General features: G+C 39.0%; 1 protein-coding gene across 2 annotated transcripts in view; it reads left to right on the forward strand.

The window, feature by feature from the left end:
- Window positions 1-21,947, forward strand: part of CDK14 (cyclin dependent kinase 14) — a 310,018-nt gene that overhangs the window by 162,146 nt on the left and 125,925 nt on the right. For both annotated transcript variants that reach the window (XM_057376776.1, XM_057376777.1), the window contains exon 9: window positions 16,657-16,777. In XM_057376776.1, the coding sequence (XP_057232759.1) occupies window positions 16,657-16,777 (121 nt within the window). The remainder of the gene's footprint in view (window positions 1-16,656; window positions 16,778-21,947) is intronic.

Raw genomic sequence — 21,947 nt, forward strand, 5'->3', positions numbered from 1 at the left:
GGGTTTRTGAAAGCCAGGTGTGATYGTTTATGACCAGGTAACCTGCCTAGAGGATGAGGAAAGGCTGTGGTTGTGTCTGCCTGGATTTTAGTCAGGTCTTCCATAAAGGCTCCCACAGGATTTTCCTGGTGAAGCTGGCAGCTCTTGSCTGGTATTATATTGTTAGTGAAGCTTGATGAAATTGTTAGCAAATTTGATGGGTTAAAATTGTCTGGATGTCCAGGCTAGGAGAGTGGTGGTGAACAGAGTTACATCCAGTTGGTGGCCAGTCACGAGGGAGGTTCCCCGAGGCTCAGAACTGGGGCCAGTCCTATGGAATATCTTTACTGATGATCTGAAAGAGAAGATCCCAGTGCACCCTCAGTCAGTTTGCAGTTGACACCAAGTTGAGTGGGAGTGTTGATCTGCTGGAGGGTAGGAAGGCTCTGCAGGGGGATCTGGACAGGCTGGATCGATGGACAAAGGCCGGTTATATGGGATTCAATGAGGCAAAGTGCTGTGTCTTGCACTTGGGTCGCAACAAACCCATGCAATGCTGCAAGACTTGGGAATGAGTGTCTGGAAAGTGGCCCAGTGGAAAAGGACCAGGGAGTGCTGGTTGAAAGTGTCTGAACTTGAGGCAGCTGAGAAGGCCAGTGGCATCCTGGCCAGCGTGACCAGGGCAGTGATTATTGTTCCTCTGTTTTCGGCTGAGGCCCTGAYTCTGTGTGAGGGTGCTTGAGTGACCACAGGCCTGAGGTGTGGGAAGGGCCCCAGGAGCTGTGTGAGGAGATTGAAGAGTCTGGGAAGAAAATGTGTCAAGGTCGGGGAAGATGGGCAACAACACGGTGTTGAGGAGGCAAAGGCAAAATGCTGGAAGAGCGTGGTGGGATAAAACAATAAGTGGCTGTAGAAAATGTCGGTTCCATGTTTAGTGGGTGGCATAAGTCAAAGCAGACTCTGCTAAGGCTGGGTGCTCTGTCCCATCCTTGTCTTGGTGTTAATGAATAAGATCCCACAGCCTTTGTTCTCAGAGATGGGAGATGTGAGATGTGGTTCAGGGAGGAAGGGGGTGAGTGGAAAATAACTGATCTTGGGTATCTTGAGAGGAATCTTGACCTGTGTGAGTTCATAGAATCATAGAATCTCCTGAGTTGGAAGGGATCCCTAAGCATCATGTAGACTCTAACTCCTGACCCAAGAATCAAACCCTGTGCCTGAGGGTGCTGGGAAAGCTGACTGATGTCACTGTCAGGCTGCTCTCTGTGATCACTGAAAGACTGTAGAMTGAGGAAGGTTCCCAGTAACTGGAGAAAGGTTATTGTTCTGCCCATTTTCAAGAAGGTCAAGGAGGAAGGTCTGGAGTGCTGCYGACTTGGCCAAGCACTATCCCTGAGAAAATAATGGAGTGAGGCTTCTTGGAAGTAGCTTCTGTAGGTGTGAAGAAAGTTTTTGCCAGTTTTAGTCGAGGTGAATCCCATTTGATCCATGGGATTGCCTTCTGTTATGAAATGAGAAGCTGGCATCTCCCAGTGCCTTGAGAGCTGGTTGCCAAGAGGATGGTGATGCACAGCAGGAYGGTGCTCTTTACTGAGGTGCACRGTGGGAGGATGGGGGATAATGGYCACAAGCTGAAACACAACTGTGAGSAAGGAAATGCTCAATATGAAAGTACTTCAGCACTGGAGCAGCCCAGAGATGTTATGAAATCTCTGCTCTCCTGAGTGAACTAAGCGTTGAGCAATCTGGCAGATTGAACTGGGCCAATGCTTCTTGTGAGGCTCTGTGACAGTAAATATCCTGCTTGTTTTGTTTTGTTTCTCAGTGATTAGATATCGGTATTTAGTTATTGTATACACTGTTCTAAATCAAGATTGGCTAATCAGTTATGTTTGCATGCAGATTATCATACTTAATAAACTCCAGCACCAAGTCCCTGAATAGCTGATGATAATCAGGTAAGAGGTGGGTCCCACCTTCTGTGTGGGACTTTCCAGGAATGGTTTGCTCTTTTTGTGCCTCATTTCTTATTCCTTTATAGGAGCCACTAGCAATCTAATATTCTGACACCTCCAGGRACAATGTGGACCTTTAATCTGATACTCTTACATATCCATTAGTTAGAATAGTTTTTTGCTCTCTGAGTTGAAAAATACATAGTTATACTTGTTTTTAGATATTTTCAGATAAAAGATTTACATCTTTGAGGTGACATCACCTTTCAATGAGCTGAGAAAATCATCAGGTCATGTGAGTCGAGAACAAAACATTTAGGCTTCACTAGCATGTGACACCTTAAAAGCACTTCTGAGTTGTGAGAGAAAGTGGCCAAGGCACTGGTAGGGCCCTTGCTCTGCTTCACCTCTGAGATGATCAACCTGCTGCTGGGGTTGGTCTCTCAGGGAATTTCTTGTTTGTGAATCTTCCCTGCTTTTCCCTTTCATCTCTTCTGTTAGGCCTGCAACAGAAGTGAACTGCATGAAATGGGTGAATCTGAAGTTTGAAGACCTGTTTGGTCTCTGGTTTGGATTGTGCAGTTATTGTAAGAGCAAGGACCTTCTGTGTAATCACATCCTTAAACTGGGATTCTTTTCAGTTTGTATATTGACTTTTGCTCTGTGCTATGTCTCCAAGATATAGTGTATAAACTGTGCAGGCTCCTATACCTACATAGCAAAGTACATTTTAAAAATATGGAACAGCAGGTCTAGAAGTATTGTTARCTTGACTATAATTTGCAGGGATAAGAAAACTTGATGATTGATAATTTTCTAAACGGAAAAATTTAGAAAATACTTGAATAGATGTTTCTGCTCCCTCTCAGTCCTTGCCCCACTGTTTACTAATCTTAGTCCTTTAAAAAAAACCATTCAAACTGCAGTAATTCTACCAACAAATTCTAGTTTTGCAGGGTGAGTATCAAGGAGCATGAGGAACTTAGTACTTCAATGCTTTAATGTTTGTTTCTGCAGTACCAGAGTTGCTCTTTCTCATGTGCGGGAATGGSCTTTGGAGAGAAAAAACAGCATGACATCTTCATGAAAATGTCTTTCATTTAGTCTCTCAAATAACACTGACCCTGAAGCTTTTCCTGACTACTTTTTGTTGTCTTTGGGAATCTCTTTGGATGAGTAAGGATCTGCAGSAGGTCTGTGTTATGGTGAAAGTCCTGCCTTAAGCTTTTGGAGTTTCGTTAATATAAAGCTCTCTGATGCAGTAAAAGAAAGAATCAAGTCATGGTTCAACCATGCATCCTTCTAGATACTTGAAATGATTAATAATGGATAGCAGGAGCAAAGAGACTTGGGGATTATAATAAAGAGAATTATATTCAATGGAGTTGCAGTTTAAAACTGCAGCTGAGTATTAGGATGTTTCCATGCATTTCCATATAGTTTTTTTCTGTGGAGAGCATGATGGAGGTATGAGCGACAAAGTTATTCCTATATAGCTTACTGTTAAAATTGCTAATACTCTGTTGACAAGTTGAAAAAAATCAGGCTTTTTTTTCTTCACAGTAAGAATCCCATAAGAATTTCCTTATAATGTACTGTATAAAATTCAAATGAAAGACTGAATAGCATAAAAGATTGCTTGCATGGATAACTGTTACATTTTTCCTGTATAAATGTTCCACAGAGTATCAGTTCTTGAAGATGCTGATATGAGGAGTTGTCTCAGTGCCCACAGAGCTGGTATTACATTGTCAGTGAAGCTTGATGAAATTGTTMGCAAAACTCCTCTGAGAGTGCCTCTAGTTTTGTAGGCTGGCTCYCTTTGGTCACCCAGCTTTAAGTGAGCCTAAGGAACACTGCAGCCCCTGGCATTTGGGGTGAGCTGTAGGAGCAGCCTGGTCACCCCTGGCCCAGCAGAGCTCCTGCCCTCCACAGCAGCSCTTCTGCAGCACTGGAGAGGGGCTGGAAACTGTCTGGGTATCGGGTATCAGAGGCCTGACAAACCTGCTTACACTGAACATAGCTCCACAGACCCYTCTAGCACCCTGTGTGAGTTGAACATAGAGAAAAAGGACATTTCTTTCCCATATTGCTGYGGGAGGTTGCTGCTACCCCAGGTGCAGCCTGTTCCTTTCTGATAACAGCCTTTGAAATTTGAAAAATTGGTTCTTGTACCCCTYGGGAAGGACAGTAATGGGGTTCTTTGAGGATTCTAGTATTAAATATCAAGAAATGAAGATGACTTTGGTGACCATGCTGTGAGGAAGTTGAAGAAAAGGAAACCTGGAAAGTGAACCCCAAACTGCACAAACCTGAGTCAGCTTTCAGGACTTTATAATGCATGGTTATTTTTGTAATTAACTGTAAATACCTCATTAATATGGAGAGCAGAAGCTGACAATGCTCTTTGCAGTGGCACTTGGGGCTGGAGCAGCAGAGCAGACTGTGTTTGTCCTGGAATAGCCTCGATCACTGAGTCAGGGTAAGGAGCCCTTGCTGTCCACACAGAGTGAGGCCAGAGCTTCGGAGCAGAGCTGATAGATGGCTATGGCACCCTCAAACCTTTTTTCTTGGGGGAAAGATAAATGTTGTAGGCTGCAAAAGCTGTGGGCACTGTGGACCCAGAGASCTGTGATAGGCTGCCATGTTATTTATTTTGCTTTCCCAGGATGATAGGCTTTCCCTCCMCCCCCAGACCTTCATTCTCAGTTTGTAATGGTGTAACTGGTTGCTGTCAGGGAGCAGTCACAGCTGCTTCCTTCCCTTTCACTCCCAGGAGAAAAGGCTTCMTATGCTGTGCTTGTGACCTTCTGTTGTCATGGTCAGATCTGTGGTCAAATGGGGAGGGAGATGGGTTGGTGGTAGAAAATTTCAAAAAACAGCCGTGCAAAGGGGTAGATCTGATTTTTGGCATTTGGGCTAAAGGGTTGTTTCAGAGCTGAAGATGTAGGAGCAAGTGTGGTCCAGTGGTGCTGGAAATGTTTCTTTCTTTTCATATTTATTTGGTTTGTCATTTTCACCATGGATCTCCATCTAATTTGCTTCATAGGTCTGATGGTTTTATAGAGTACCAGTTAAATCTGTATAAAAAATTACCACGTAAGAGTCAACACAGGAAGAATTCCTTATAGGCAGAAATTGGGWTGCATAGTCTATGAAGAAAGAATAGATTTGACACGAGTTTACTCTCTGGAGACAGCAATTGCAAAATCTGTGAGGGGGTTCTGTATTCAGCTAAGACTTTAACTTCTCTCTGCCAATAGTTATTACAGAGTGGAGCCACATACTGAATTATTGTCTATGCCAGTCTTCACTGATTGCTTTCTAACAATTGAAATTAAAATTCTTTAAATACCAGTCTTTTCAGCACTTACTAAAGCAGATGCTGTAACTTAAGCTCTTCCCACTGAGACACACTGTGTAGGATTATTGACTGAAAAGGAAAATGTTTTATTTTTTAAAAAGCATGAAGGGCCTGGAGATTGGTGTGACTCACTAAATGAGTCCCCTGTTAAACACATCTCAGATTACTTAGGGTTCAATCCAATTCTCTATTGTTACAAGTTAGAGTTATATCAAGGCTTTAAATAGGAGGAAAGCATCTTAATTATCCATTAAGGATAATAAAGGAAGTTGGTTATGACACCATTAAAACAACTGTGATGGAAAATCTGTTTCAGTGTTTTGTTCTTAAGAAGAACATGGGATTTGAATGTTATCYTTCCTGCAGCTAGCTCAGTGCTGTGTTATTATGAGAATCATGTTTCTTTTTTTATTGTCTTGTATGGCCCACCTAAGTGTGAGCTAGGCTCTTATGTGACAATTGCACTAAAGACATGGAGAACTGCGGTCTGGTGTCTGTGCAAAACAGATCCATCCATCCAAATGAATCTTTAGATATATCTAAAACAAATATGGTATTATTTGGAAAAAAAAGCCTTATTTGATCATGTGATGGTATTCTATCATTTTTATATGAGAACATTTTCTCTTCTTACCCATCTTGCTTCTGTCATAGCCTTAGTTCACATCCTTTTGATTACCATGGCTACAACCACCTGTATTTAAATATCAAATTTTCCTTAAAACTTTATTGTTTTGAAGCTTCTTTGCTTGTTCCTGTTACAGCACTAACAGGAAAAAAATACTGTAGAAAAAGGTACTACTCATGGTAAAGCCTTTGAATATAGGTTTCTAAGTAGCCCCCATAGTACTCTCTGTCTTTGCCTTATTGCTCTGAGTATAATTTTGTTCTATGTTTCCTTATTTAAGAGAACATACTGCATTATATAGTGGGAAAGTTATGGCAAGTTTTAAAATTACTTTAATGTCATTACTGTGTTAATAGTTATGCAGATTTATTTTACTCAGGAAATAATCAGCTGTGTAGATATTAAAGGTTAACTGGGAAAGGTGTGGATTAAAAAAGAAAAAAATCTTCATCGGTCAGAACAAAAATATTGATATGCAAAGAAAAAGATTAACGTGAACAGAACTGGCAGTTCATTAAGAGAAATGTGCCATTTAACACGGTCTGAAATAATTTCCTAATTGAGATTGCATTTTAAAGAAATGATGGCTCTGTAATTTATAACACCATTTGTTTTGTCCCAGACAGTTTAAAACCTTACCTTTCTGCAACACAGTCACTTTTTATCTAGGTAATTCTTAATAATTTATGCATGAATTTTTTCATTCCTTCTGAAAGACACAGTTCTGGTTGTATTAATGTATTCATAGATGCATAATTTGTCCTGATATAAATTTAAATCATGCTTGCAGGGCTACCTGCATTAAGATGAGAGTTTTCCCTGCATCAGTTAGCCTTGATGATAGCCAGAGGTGATCAGGCAATGCTTGTCTTAGCAATATTTAACACTTCTCCAGCAATTTCCATTTACAAAAACTACAGAAATAAATGATAATTCCAGGTAGCTACCCTTAGGTATATTACAAATAACCAAACTTCACTTGACCTTTTGGTCTTATAATTTGAAACATCCAAAGTTAGAAAACTTAAAAGCGGGAGATAGGTATCAGCAGCTTTTTGTCTGGGTGATGTGGAAACATCAGAAACCGCTTTGCATGGGGAGAAAATGGTGCTGAGTAACTTTTGATCTACATGGTAGGGATAAAGACAGGTTAGATCTTCACCTTGTTAATAGTTCTCAAGCTCTTCTCCAAGGTAAATTTTCCCACCTTTGGCTTTTAGGGCTTATAATTTGTCAAATTGTACAGCAATTCTTTGGTGGGGTCATTGTAGATGAGGTCGGAGGAGATTTTCAGATGTAATCTCTTCTATTCCCACCCACAGCCATGAACATATTCATATCCTTCTTATTGCAGCAATTTTTAAGTCACTCGGGCATCAAATTTATTTGCTCTTGTGACTGTATTTGCTTTTAAGGATAAAAGCAAAGTATAAAATGTTTTTTAAGTTATTTCTGGACTCTTCGGGGAGGCTGGAAATTTGGTTCAGCTCTAAATTGTCTCTAGACCTTAGAAAACAACTAAATAAATTTAAAAAAAGGCAAAGGATGMATAAGAAAAAAAGGTAGCAGATCACTGAGATGGACTTACTAAACATAAATGCCTAATGTTAGCTTCTTGAAATTTTGGCAGTTCTTCGCCTGTTCTGTCTTACAGTACTCAGGATTAMACCAGCTTTGCTGCACAGGTTGCAGGACACAGTATTTAGTGATACATGCTTACCTGTACTAGCCATTGGTTCATGCATGCAAATTTGATATAGTAAATGGTTTAAATAAAGCATGGAATGCTTCAATAACAGTCTGACAGTGGTGTTTTGTCGGTGGTCAAAATACTATTAGGGATGCTTTTCTTGCAATCTGCAGGTAATTTTTATTGGGTGTTGCATTCAGAAGTACATCCATCATCCTCAAGTTTAATTAAAGGACAGATAAAAGAATGGCTTGGTTTCAGGACAAACAAATTTTCACTTTTGTAAGTTGCAACACAGGGTTTTGCAGTTCCACTGACTTGGTAGGCTTACATCTGTACATAAAGGACTAGATTGGATTGTATAACTCCAGTTTTGCCATTCTGGCATTTTAGTGTTCATTATCACTTTAGAGAAAGATGCTGCATTAGAAGCAGTTGTTTTTTAACTGCGTGTTTTCAGAATCATACTGTTAAGGAATAGCCTTAATGCCCTTCTAATGTAACTTCTAAAAAAATTAAATTGTCTGTTTTCATTTCTTCTTTTTCTTTGACAAAATTGTATTAAGAACTGATTAGGTGACTGCAGGAATATGGATGCCTTATTACTGATCTAAAGTCAGATAATCATTTAGACCTAAGCCTATTGGAATGTCTCTCACATAAGACTTTTCTTCTAAGATTTGTGATTCAGATAATTTAAGATGACATATACATTAAATGAATTTTGGGGAGTGATTCAGTTGAAGASGTGAATTTGAGACTCAAGAGATTTCTCTTGTTAGATGTTGCTTTATATTTCTTTACAGCAACAGTGCTTATACAGATTTTCTTAATGGCTTCACTCTTGAAAGCAAAATTGAAACAGTTTTGAAAATTAGTGAAATCTTCAAGTTATTTTGTAGTTATTTTGTCTTTGTATTGAAAAAAGTTTTTAATGGAGGGTTTTCTTCAGTTCTGTTAGTTTTGCACCAATGTCTGTTTTCAGATAACTTTTCTCTGACTTAAGCCTGTGCAGTCAGATGTGCCTTTAGATGCTGTGGGTGTTATCCAGTATGTGAATGTACGTATTAATGTGACAACACATGTAAAATGGACTGGAGTTCTTTGGTAGAACTCCCAGGCAGTGCTAGACTTACTAAGGGAATACGAAAGTTCGGAAGTATCACACTGTAGCAATGACAAAAGTCGGCTGAATATTTGTCTTATCTACAAATAGTCTGTCTTGGGTGCTGCAAACAGCCTGGATTAAACTCCATGAGCTCTGGAGAGCTGTTTGTGCCAGGCAAGGCAGTCGTGGTTTGCAAGCTGAGGCTGGACAAGGGATCAAATCCAGGTGCATTCTGCAGTGCAGGAATGTGTGCTCAGGGGACAGCTTGGCTGGAAAAGGAGTCTGGCTCTGCCATACAGGGGCCAGGATCTGGTGGATACTAGCTATGGAATTGTGTCATACGTAAGTCAGACCTTGTGTTGTAAGAATTGGTGGTTTCAGTAGCCATGGGGTGACAGTTTTTCAAATTTGCAGATTCCACTCCTGCAGGGTAATGTCAAATGATGGATTTATAAATATAATACTTGTTAGATCTGATTTTCACAGCACTATTTGTCTGTAGATGTTAATATTGTTCAAATACTTGCTTTTCCATGTAGTCCTGTTCTTGTTAAACTACTTTTCCTTGACAAGTTCAAATAAATTTGCAGCTACTTGATTAGGCTTTTAATAGCTGGCCATGACTTGAGGTATGCTCTTCATCAAGGCTGTSCAGATATTTTACAGCTAGATAGGAAATGATAGGTCAGCAAAACTGATCCCACTGGAATAAATCACTCCATAGAGTAACATCCCAGTAGCCATGCTGCTATTGTTGCCTTTTGTCCAGCACTATATGGGTTCACTTCACTGAGGTGTGGACCCCTTCCACAGCTGGACAGAGCAGCACATGGCATCACCTTGTCACTGCCAGTGTTGTATGGTCAGCTCAGAAACCAAATTACCTGGGTATAAATTACGGGGATTAGATGTTTGAACATAAAATTGTCAGTGAAACTTAKCTTTTGTCTTTCTATTTGGATGAATCACTACAGTAACACCAAATTGTGCATACTAAATAGTTCTTCAGCAGGCAGAAACTAGAAAGATTTAAATTGTACTGATGCCCTGTATAYTAGTGACTTGCATCTGGTGTGTGTTTAGACCTCTTTGCACCTGAGTGGAGGGGGAGGCAGTTTGTCTACGTGATGATTTTCTAAAAAACATCAGTGTTGGAGAGCACAGAGCAAGTATATTTATTTCTTTATTGCTATGTTCTATTTAACCTGTGTCATGCCAAATGTCAAGTAGCTATCAAATGATAAGTTATCCAGGCTGAAAAGGTTTGGTTCATTTTTACTTGGATGCTAGATGGAGTCATCCAGAAATGACTCTTGCAGTCCTGCTTTTAGTTGCAAAGGTAGAGATCACAATAGATTGCTAGCTTCAAACACAATAGCCTGCAGAAGGTTGTTAGCTTCCATGTTKGGTGCTTGATGGCCTATTATACTTCACCAAATAGGAGATCCATAGATCTCAATTTGTCTCCATGCCACACTGTTCTCCTGAATCTCTTTTTTTTTTCCCTTTTCTCAGTTCCTTTGATTTGTTAGGGGAAAATCCTAATGGCAATGAAACMTTTATACCTCAAAACTGTGTGAAAGTGGTCTGTTACCTTTGTTGTCTTCAACAAGTTCATTACTCATGTCTTAAAATTCCACATATAAATTATTACTATTACAMAAATAATTGTCCAGTATTGATTAAGCTCATTCATTCATAGCTGCTTCCCTTTTTTCTCTCTTTTCTGAAGGAATATTAAAATATCCTGAGATGCATTWGCTCTCATTTTCAGTGAAGAATTATTTTCTGCCTGTTTGTCCTTTCTAGAACTTCCTCCCTGCACTCTGCAGATCTTTCCAATTTAAAACCATCTGTTCAGCAATTGTTAACTCTTTGCTTCAAACCTAATAACTTCACTGTGGAATGAGTAATTCTGACATTTTCACTTAYAGCCTTATTAGCAAAGTGGTGTGTGCCTGCTGGGACATTTATGTGAGYAGAGGACATTATCCTCTCATAGACTTCTTATGACACAACAAATTGTTAAGTAAAGATCCAGAATCTGGAAACCAAGATTTAAATCAAATAGCTGTTAAGACAATTGTGGACATGTATACCATGTCCATAATGAATTCRTGTATTTTTTGTAATGCAAAAGTCATCTCTGATGTAAAATTGCTTACTGTCCTTGAGTCTGTTTGCTTTTAACATCTGTGTGAATGTTTATAATGTTAATGTAGTTTGTTTCCTTTGTTTTTTTTCCACCCACACTGTTATTTTTCTACTTCCAGAGACTAGCAGAGGCAGTTTGAATATATTCATGCTGACCCAGAATGCCATGGCAGTAAATATATTTTCCTGGTGTCAAAAGTGGAGTGTATATTTCTTTTGTATTTCTGTACCACTTTTTACATAGCACCCAATTTTTAGTGTGTTTTTTTCCTGCTTACAGACTATAAATTAATTTGTCAGTCATGAGACCTGTTCAAAATCAGTGTGCTTTTTTCAAAACGTATCAGAAAGTATTTATAAGGATTTTAAAGCAAAGAGATAAGCAGCTTTATAGCTACAATAGCTTTCAGATAAATTAACCAAATGGATCTTGCGATACACAGCCAAGAGCTGAGCTCTTTCTTGTATCCTTCTTTTCTATTCCCTGTGATCCTTTGGGTGACACAGGGGGCAGAGGAGAGAGGTTATAACAAAAAAGATGATGCTGGATTTGGAATTTGGATTTGGAAAGAGACAAAAACTTTTCACGAGTGCTCGGRTTGTTCTTTCTGGTTGCAGGAAAAGTATTTCTGTGTCTCCCCATTCTGTAACTTGTGTTTGTCAATTGACAGTTGAGCCCCATTAACAGACTAGAATAATTATCATCTGTGTTACTGTAAGTGATTGTGTGAAGACATRTATGAGATAAGTCTTGTAGGGGAAAATAATCTTTTATTAGAACAGCTGATAACAGCTGGAAAAACCAGACAGGCTGAGAGGCACACATGCCTTTTGTCTTACTTCTCTCTGTCTCTTGAAAACTGACTCCTGCACTCCCGTTTGGAAGACTAGTCATTGCTCAAGTGCGGTTTGGGAATACTAATTTGAGATTCTAATTAGTCTCCCTCTGATAGTGAGTAACTTTTATAAATGAACAGCACTRTCATAAGCTAATGGCTATATTAGGACTAGGACATAGGATATTGTAGGTAATTTATCTTACTTGAAAGGAATTTAATTCAGATACTCTGGTAAAGCTGCACGTTGGAGGCAGATGCATTCAGATAAACAGCAGAGGGACCTAAAGGCTGCAGGACACTTTTGATTGCCAAGAACTGGCTTCTGGGTTAGAGTGCTGACTGCTTCACTGAAGCAGTGTCAGTGTCTCCACACATTTTAATTTTTGGGTTTTGTTGTTGTCAGTCAGGTATTCACTGAATAAATGTGCTTCTGTTGGAAAACAAGTAGCTGAGTAAATAGGTTAAGTTGACAGTCCATGATCTACAACAGAATACATTGGCAACATTTTAATATTATTACTGACTCATAGTTATGGTYCAATAAGCCATTTGCCTCAAACTAAGTAATTGTTAAATAAACAAAACAGGAAGCTAAAAAAGGAAACACATAAAGAATCTGAATCAAGGAAAAGCAACAAGAAAACCACTGCAATTTTTAGTATGCTTGCTAGAGCCTTTTTAAATATATCTGAATCAAAATAATAAACTGCTCAACACATTTAAGGTATAATAAAAAGGGAAACCATGTRCATGGTTGGTAAGCCTTTGTTTTTGCAGACGTGACTGGTTTTCTCATGTGCAGAATCATATTTGCTGTGAACAAAGGCTTCCTGATTGTCATATGAAGTTGACTAGAAAGCTATCCTGCAGCTAGAGAGATATCAAATATTAATATTTGTGCTCRTGTAGCCAAAGATGCATGTATTGGATAGGTCTCGAGTCTGGATGTGGCTACAGCCTCTTGTAAAAGCCAAATACAATTTAAAAATTACAGTGATAAATCAGTGCAATATGTTTTGTCAATAATTGATCCTAGGTAAAATCAGATACATCCTCTGAGCCAGACAAAGCAGTGACAACTGTGTTTACCAAGGAAGAAATTTCTTCTTTTTTTTTTCTTTTTTTTTGTTCAGAGTAGAAAGCAGCAGGGGATTTTCTGTGTTAAAGGCATAAACATACATAAGCATACATCATTCACTCTGTATTKTAAATACAGGGCTTCCCAGGGTACCTTGAGCTGTTGTTTAATGAATGAGTTAAAATTAAGTTGTGGTTTGTGCCACAGTGATGCTAGATGATGTTGTAGCATGTAATGCATCAGAACAGTTTCTTCCTTCATTTTGGATAAATAATGGTCATAGAAGTCACTGCCTGGAGAACATTAACTGTTATGAACTGAACATTAACAAACAGTGTCTGTCCTTCCCATAATTACACACAAGTTCCCCAGTGGGTCTGACACCACCTTAATTTTAATAACTGGGACTTTTTTTGCTTGGATTCTTTCTTTCAAAATAGGGCTGCAACAGCAGGACATTTGTTGACCTTTTATCTTTCATAAGACACAGGAATTGGAGGGGAGTTCACTGCTTGTCAGGAGATCCTTCCTCCACCTTCCCAGGCTAAAAGATTGCTCAGGCAGCAATRTGTAAATATTGGGTACTCACCTGGTGATCTGCCATTTACCTCTTGGCTTTTATGCACACTGGCCATTAAGGTTTGAAGTTTTGATGATCCCCTATAAGGTCTGTTTTTTTTTAAAATGAGATTGTCATTCTTCCTGTAGTGTAACCATGGAAACAGACAGGGAACCCTTAAAGAAAGTGATCGAACATGCTGTGCTAATTAATCCTACCCTTCAGTTTTCTTTCAGTTGAAGGATGTGCTTAAATAAATTTTGCATGAGTAAGCATATTTGGATGTGTAAAGGGGTGTAAAATATGTAGCAAATATCCTTGCAAAAGGATATTTGACAAAAGCCAGGTAACTGTCATCTATTTGCATCTGGACAATCAAAACAAGAAATGCAGTATCTTTTTGGTGTTTCATGTATATATTTTGATTGCATTCTTTTTATAATATAAATTATAATATCTGAAAGATGAGAGTTTTTTTTCATGTCTCACATGCAATGAGACACATTTGCATTAATTTTGAGTCTTTGAGTGCACGWGTTCATTATTGCAACCGCATTCTTTATGCAGAGCATTATTCAGGAAAAGCAAAGGTTGCTCCCTCCCTGTGAGAAAGCAGCTCCTCCGAGGCATTAGCCTGGTTCAGGTCCTGTCAGTCCTGCCCAAGGGGAGTGACTGGCTGAGCAGTGGGACTGTGCCAGATTTTCCCCTTCCAAATTTTAGSTTTTGTGAGTATTTCCCCTTGGTTTTTCACTTCTGCTTTCCATTGAGCCATTTAATTTCCAAAGCAKTGTATGTGGCCAACTAGGAAAACAACTTAAAACATGTGGCCTGTAGTCACAAGYTTTTTGTTATGGTTTAACAGGTTCCTGTTAAACCTGGCCATGCTCTCTGATATCAATGTATGGCCTCAGCTTGCTTTTGCAAATTAAGATTTTGTTTAAACATTTCTCAATTCCATTTTTGATCCTCTTATAACTGAGAAGCCAGGTGCAGCAGCTAACCTCAAAGGAAACTTTCATAGTGTTTCAGGAGTGAAGAATGGACTAAAGAAAAACATTTAGCTGTCCAACAAGCTCGGACTGGCCCAAAAGGGCCATTCTTTGAAAATCACATGGATTTTCATTAACCTGGAATGGATTAGAGGTGGAGGAGGTCTAGAAGCACTATACTGAGGAAACAGCGTGGGTGGCATTCCCAGCAGGAGAGGAGGATTGTTCCGTGTGGAGCAGTCGCAGGAGWGGAGGAAAGGTGTGCTTGGGCTGACCATAACGCTTGGAAAGCTCCATCCTGGTCAGCAAAGTGGCAGAAACTGGCCAGCAAGCATGGTTGTGGTATGATTTGCAAGATGATTTCTGGCAAGGTGGATACTCATTCCTGTCTACCCACAAGCTCTAAATGTTTTTGACAGTTTTTCCAAAAATACATGATGTTGCTGGCTTCTTCGAGGCCTTTCTCCACCTGGTTATGCCTCTTCTCCTGTGAAAGCTTGGTAGAAAATTACAATTTGCAACCGAATTCAATTTTCCTCAGACAAGACTAATGGGGAGGGCTCAGACAGGCAAGAAAAGGTGAAATCCTTCACCATCTAGACTTCTCAAATCCTTTTATAATTTTGACATTGCTTAATAGTAGTAGGTCARTATCCACAAATTCAGGGAATTACTGCTTCAATTTTGTCACATGAAATAGAGATGATCAGAAACTCAGGCTTGTTTGTTAATGGTTCTGTATGCCAGGAACAAGAACTGTTCACCTGTTAGAGCTTTTGGGGGTTTCTGGTTTCCCAGAAGCAAAACCATTAATCTGGAGGGAGAGGCAGATGGAACAGATGATGTGACCTCTCCTCTGGCCTCTCTGGGGCTGTACCTGGCCAGCCCTGGGTTGTCTTTGTAAGCCAAATTGCTCTTCAAGCTGATGGCCACGTGCACAAACCTTAAAGAAATGGAGGTGTGGAAACTTAAAAAAAAATAYGTATTCATGTTTCAAATGTAATCATGGCATACAATTCGAATTATTCCCCTGCACTGGTCTAATTGCTATAATCAGCTGATAATGCAATCTGCTGGCAAGATTGGCCATCATTGCCATGGAGATATATTCACTGACAGTAAATGTTCTTAAATAGCTTTTCCAGTGTATTAAGAATAAAGGGGCAAAGGACTCTCATCTATACTCCTTTGGGAATTCTCACATTGCTTATATTCTTCTGAGTGCATGACTTTGCTTCTTTGTTTCTGTAGAGTGTAAACCACGACCTTCTGTTATCATAACTCCATTTGTTTTCTGAAAAGAAAATCAGTATTTCTGGAAGATGCAAAAAAGCACCCAGTGCTGTGTTCTYCTGATTTCCATTACTTGTGCATGTCCAGTGTTCCCAGCAAGGGAGTGGATGGTCTCAAGGCAGTAGCTAGGAACAGATAATGTGGAAAAAACATYTGCAGGCCCATGATAGGAACAGTCACCTTAGCACTGAAGATCTCTTTCCATTTTCTGGAGGAGAGAGTCTTTTGTAGGAGAAACATATGTGTAAACTTCTGTGTTTAGGATATGATGATTCTCTTTACATGAGATAGATTGTGCAGTAATGTGAATTATTTTAAATGACTGACAAGCTTAAGAGACAATTGTAAATATTATAACTTTAGTAGGCCACAGATTTCATTGAAATGCTTTCTGAAATTGGAGCATTGCCAATAYACAATTCTTGAGAGAGAGGAATTTTTCACATACCATTTTCTGCCGCATTACTGCAATATTAATATTTATTTGAATGGTAATGTGTAAGTGTGTCTACAGCTTTCGAACATAAACTTGAATAAGCAGGCTGGGCTTTGCAGTGTAAACTGTGGAAGGTTTCCTTAGGCTTCCCTAGAAAGCCAAATTTCATCTGTGGCATCATTTGTCTGRGAGTTTCCCTTTCATTTTCTTTTTCTAAATAACACTGAAATGGAACACTGTCCATTCCTGAGGATGAGCAGTTAATGGCAATTAAAATCTTTATTTATTTATTTGTCTTTTATTTAGGTATACCACAGTCTATCTTTTTATCTCTCTTGGGCCTGTGGTTGTCATTATGAAAAGTGTATTTTATTATCCCTTCATAATATTCACAGCTCTGTTTACCAGGTACTAARTGATAGATGCTACTATTAAGATGTATACTCCTGCTCTAGAAAAAAAATAAGCTTGCAACCTGCTGTCACATTACATGATATGTGCTCATACATCCTTTCAGACTGTAATTGTGCAGCAAACTATTTCTTTTCTTTATTTACATTAATTTATTTGTGTTTACCCCACAGGTCTCGCAAGAGCTAAATCAGTTCCTAGTCATACATATTCCAATGAAGTKGTAACCCTATGGTACAGGCCTCCAGATGTCCTGCTGGGATCCACCGAATATTCCACCTGCCTTGACATGTGGTGAGCACAGATGACAAGACTCTATGTAGATGCTTTAGCTCTTGGGTTTTTTAGACATGTAAACCAAACATGTAGTGAGATCATCRGTACAGGTTAAAAACCTTGGTGTAGTGATAGGTGTGGGATGTCCCTAAAGAATCCCCTCCTGCCACCCCACTTGCTGGCAGCCAATACCTCCTGTTGACACAGCACCCTTTGGTGCTTTGCAGGAGACTGAATTATTGCTTGACTTTTGTAGTTAGTCTGGTACTGCCATGTGATACGACCCTTGTTTTGCTAAAGACAGACTTTCACCATGCCCACTTGTAACAAGGAGAAAACCAGAAATCTCTGGTTGTGGGCATAAAACCTCAGTTCTTAATCTAATGTACTTGGTAATAGTAAATACACTGGGATATTGCCTTTCCAGAGGCAAAGGCAGCACCTTCTGTGTCAACTGTCTGCTTTTCCTCAGACTATTCTCCACCTCGCAGACCTAAATTAAATTCTTTCTGCATCTCAGTTTCTCATCTGTCCTAAAACTGTCCTGTTTTCCTAAATATAAGGTTCAACCTGGTACCTTCACAGGCTGTATGCCATCTCTGCAGCCCATCTGCTCCTGATGTTTTGCAATCACTGCTTTTCCCAGCAATTCCTCAGACACCCTCAGCAAGAAGCTCAGCTGGGGTGAGGCAGGACAACTGACTCAGAGGATGGAAGCAACTGGGAGAGTAGATGAGCTTTCTGCTCATCTCCTCATAGTTCCCTCTACATTTGTTCAGTTCTTGAGTCACGCATATTTGTGTGTGTCTGAACATCCATGAGTCAACTGGTAAAGCACCAAGAGAATATATGGAAACAGCTAAAGAAAATTTTTGATGCTTTAATAGAGTATGCTTTAAAATCAACACTGGAAATTTATTTTTGTAACTTTTCATAATTTAAAAAAGAACCAGCACTGTGAAACTGAACAAAGGATTTAAAATAATTTTTGATTATTGCCGAAAATTTTTCCACAGATAAAAGTGGTTTACTYCAAAGGTGAATAGCCTGTCAAAAATAAATCTTTTAATGTTTATTCCAAGGATGATTCTAGTAAAAGAGCTATTAGAAGGTTCAGTCAAAATATGCAGTGTTCCTGTAATAAAGGTTAATTTAAGTCATGCAGCTAATTAAAAGCATTTAAAATTTCCTATACCTGCGGACTGAGCATGACCTTCACAATCCATGAAATTACATGGGCAGCAGGGAAGATCAAGGAAGGACTTACAATGCTATTTCAGCAATCCAGGTCATTGTTTTGTTTCCTGACAAAAATGACATAGGAGTATTGGGGAAGAACACAGTAGTTACAGTAGTTCAATGATATCAATAAATGATGTTCTCTTTGACAGAGCGTTTCATATAGGCCTAAAAGATGCTCAGGTGTGTTCTGTTTCAAATGAAWAACAAACTCATATTCCTCTTGTGCTCAACTTGTCATCCTTGCAATACTTTTGCTGCTCTGTACAAACTGAAGAGCTTAGGAAAAAGGGCCCTAGTAATGCAGTTTCTTTCACATGACAGCAGTTTGTGTAGAGGCTCAGCCTCTGCCACGTCAGAAATCAGATGAGAGCAAATGTGTACTATGGGTGAGAGAAGAGCTTTGGGTTTTTATTTTATTTCTGTGCTTTGCTGGGTTGTCTGAGTGTGACTTGCAGTGTGCCAGGGAGAGGTGCAGCTGCGTGCTGAGGTCCCCTGTGCTCACCTGGCACATCGACAGCGAGCGCTGCTGGAGCACAGGCAGCCTTGGGGCTGCGCTCACACAATGGCTCTWCTGAGCTCAGCCATAATTACATTAAAGCCATTTAGTGCCTTCCCAGAGTGGGAGGAAGGGAGACATGGAGAAACCTGTCTACCATCAGATTCCAGGATAATTTGGTAATTTGTTATCAAAAGTGTGTTTGTAGCATTASCATTTTTATGCAATCAGTGGCATTATGTCCTTATGGCAGATAGTGTGTGCTCTCCTGTGTCGTTATTGATGATCTACATGATGACAAAACCAGGCAGCCACTTCACTAAATATTTAAATAACGTTAAGGTAGAAAGCACAGCTGTTTCCTCTATTTAGTGGAAAGAAAAAAAATAAAGTCACAGGGCTTTTTCTATAGCCATGATAAATGACATTTCATGGTGGTTCCCCAGGAGCAGAAAGGGAGGCTCCCACTGAGTAGAAGACCAGCTGCATGAAAAAAGAGTCCAAATATTAACCACTGGACAGTGGCTGGGAAGCAGGTGGCAGAGGCTGCRGGCTATTTTTACACTTCATTTGCTGGTGTGGAGAATTAGAATAGTAACTAAAAGCTAATGATCCACACGCAGTGTTACATTCTCCTGCATTCTTTTTTAAATAGCCCCTGGCAATAAAATAATGTTAATGAAGACGTACATGCAGTAGTGGTGTCAGGCTGGTGATGGAAATCAGCGTGTTGGGCTTTGTGATTTACTGCTGACAGCGTCTGATACAGCAGCATTATGTGAATGTATTATATTACCCACCACTGCATCAAAGAGTTGTGATAACCTTTGATAGAGCTTTTTTTTTTTTTTCCTCTCTTGATGGGGACTTACTAGTAGCTAGGAAAATGGTTTTGCATTGCCTCTGGTGTAACTTGTCCTAATCCTTGAATTTTACCRTCCTTTGAAAGTCAATGCAAGTAAAATAGGCTTCAACACATAAAGGGCTTATGGATTACTAAAACCCATATATAAGTAACACAGAAACATAGGGACAAAAATCCCCAAATTAACCTATTCTATTTGTTCCTTACAGGAAGAGTATAATATTAGTAAATGAAGCAATTTAAATAGGCTATTAAATCCATTTGATTCTGGTAATGCATGGGCTGCTGCTACATCTGGGTTGCTTACATCAAGAAGTCACTAGGGATATTTTATTTTGAAGTGCAGCTGGCTTTAAACCATGTTTGCTAACAGCTGGCAATTTTTTTGCATATCCTCTTGTTTTGTTATAAAAAAAAATACACTCTTAGTCACAGTAGGGGTAACCTAAGCAGTTATGGGCCRGGCTATATTTTAAATTCACTTTTATTAACTAGCATCAGCTACGTTTAGTGYTGCGGAAGAAATAAATTAAAACAAGGCCAGTGAAATGTTACGAAATTGCTTCTTAAATCACTTTTACTTGACTCTGTAACATCTGGGTTGTTATACATTATTTCAAATCTGAGCTTAATTTGGGGAAACCTCTTCATAGGGAGTTTTTCTATCCTATTATTAGAAAAATAAATTGTATTTGTCAGGAGCCCTTGTCACACATAGCCTGCTATGAGTTTGGATTTGACCGCTCACTGTAATTCCATGCATGCTTTCATGAATATTTGACCAATGAAGACCTGCAATTGTAATTAAGATATTTATTACATAAAAATGGGTTTTGTCTTAGACACAACTGCACCAAATTATGGTTTTTACACAGGGGAYATTACAAAGGCATCTTTATCCTGTTTCTCCTGTAAATGGCTTGCAGTGACAGAAATGTGAGAGCAGTAGTCCCAGTATGCCYTGAAGAAATGCTTCTTGGGGCCTCAGAGAAAACAGCATAGGGGAAATTAGCTCTATTGCCCTTGATGTTCTCAGGATTATGGCTTCCACTCCAAGGAAATGCTAATCTGTAGGATTAGGATATTAAGGTGATATTGCAGTGACTATAAAGGTATTGTTAATTAAACTTCTCTCACTGTCAGTGAGTTATTCAAAAGTTTTATCAGCTGGATTAGCTTTTGATTGGAAAATTCTGTAGACTCAGATTTATAGAAATACTATGGGTGAGGAAGAGAGGAACTGTCTGGGTCTATCATTATTGGAAGAGCTTTTCAGTGCCTGTCTGAAAACTACTTTTATCCATTTGGAGCGGCACATTTACTGTTAGTTTTGCATTTCTAGAAATACATTTCATCTGTGTAAGGAAAGCACATGACAAAGGTATCTGGACACAGAAAAGAAAACCARGAAGAACATGTTCAACAAGAAAGTGTCTCCTGGCAAAATGATTTCTTCAAGTTTGAGGAGTATTTTCTTGAGCTTATTTTGATTCTGCTTTGACAGAACAAGAGAGTTCAATAGAAAAAAATCCTGCAAGAAGGGATCATGTAGATCCCTTTAATAATTTCATTGTAATCCTTCATGAGTATAGTATTTCTTACTATAGAAACTGAGCATTGCTACAAAGCAAAACAAATTTCTGGAGCTTTTATTTCTAGGTGTTCAGTAAGAACATGACCACTCTATTCTCTTGTAATTACAATTTCTTCAAGTCTGACTGTAAAGTAATACCTTGAGCTATCATGGTCTCAAGTAAATTAGTTTTCATGCATTGCATATGCTTCCTGCRCAAATTTTAATGGGTTTTGTCATCATGGAAGGGAAATTTTGATTCACTCATTACTTCTCATGTGAGAACTGCRATCTGTTTGCCTTATTGCCACTGTATTTTTATCAGACTATATCATCCATCAGATGTTTTTTTTGTGTATCAAAGGGTAGTGGTCATGAAAGACGAATTCCAACCAGCTTCAGCATTTGTGGGTATTTTGACAGTGTGCCCCTGTAGAAATAAATCAGATTTTTGTCAGCTAAGGMGGAAAAAGTCCCTTGCTTTACATTCCTTCCCCCCCCAAATTTGTTTTCATAGTTGTGTTCATAAGCAGGATGATAAAGGAACATGACCCTTTTTTTCCTGAATAAATGAGACAAGATAAAAAGCTCTGTGCCCTTACAACATATATATTACTAGGATTTTATGGAAGATCCTTTGGTATTACCATCTTGGTGACAAATCTGTAAAAAAGTAAAGCAGCGGGATTTTGAAGGGGAGTGTGTGTGGATTTTGTGGGGTTTTTTTTGGTTTTTTTTTTTGTTTGTTTGTTTGTGTTTTTGTTTGTTAGTTTGTTCTTTAATTTTGATTTATTTAACATTTCAAATAGTGTGTAGTTTGGGAAGCTTGAATGAAAACTCTTTGGTTCCATTGAATTTCACAAATGTCACCCATTTGGTGGGAGGGTTGCTAAAAGCAATTACTTGTTTTTCATAAAATGCCTCCCCCCTGCACACAGAAAACAGGCTTAATGACCRGATGGAAGTATTATGAGAAGAACCAGCCCAACTTTTCACTGTGAAGGCCATGCTG

Source organism: Malurus melanocephalus, unplaced genomic scaffold (genome assembly GCF_030028575.1).
Source record: "Malurus melanocephalus ecotype Western Australia unplaced genomic scaffold, MMel_1.1 scaffold_290, whole genome shotgun sequence".
Lineage (NCBI taxonomy): Eukaryota > Metazoa > Chordata > Aves > Passeriformes > Maluridae > Malurus > Malurus melanocephalus.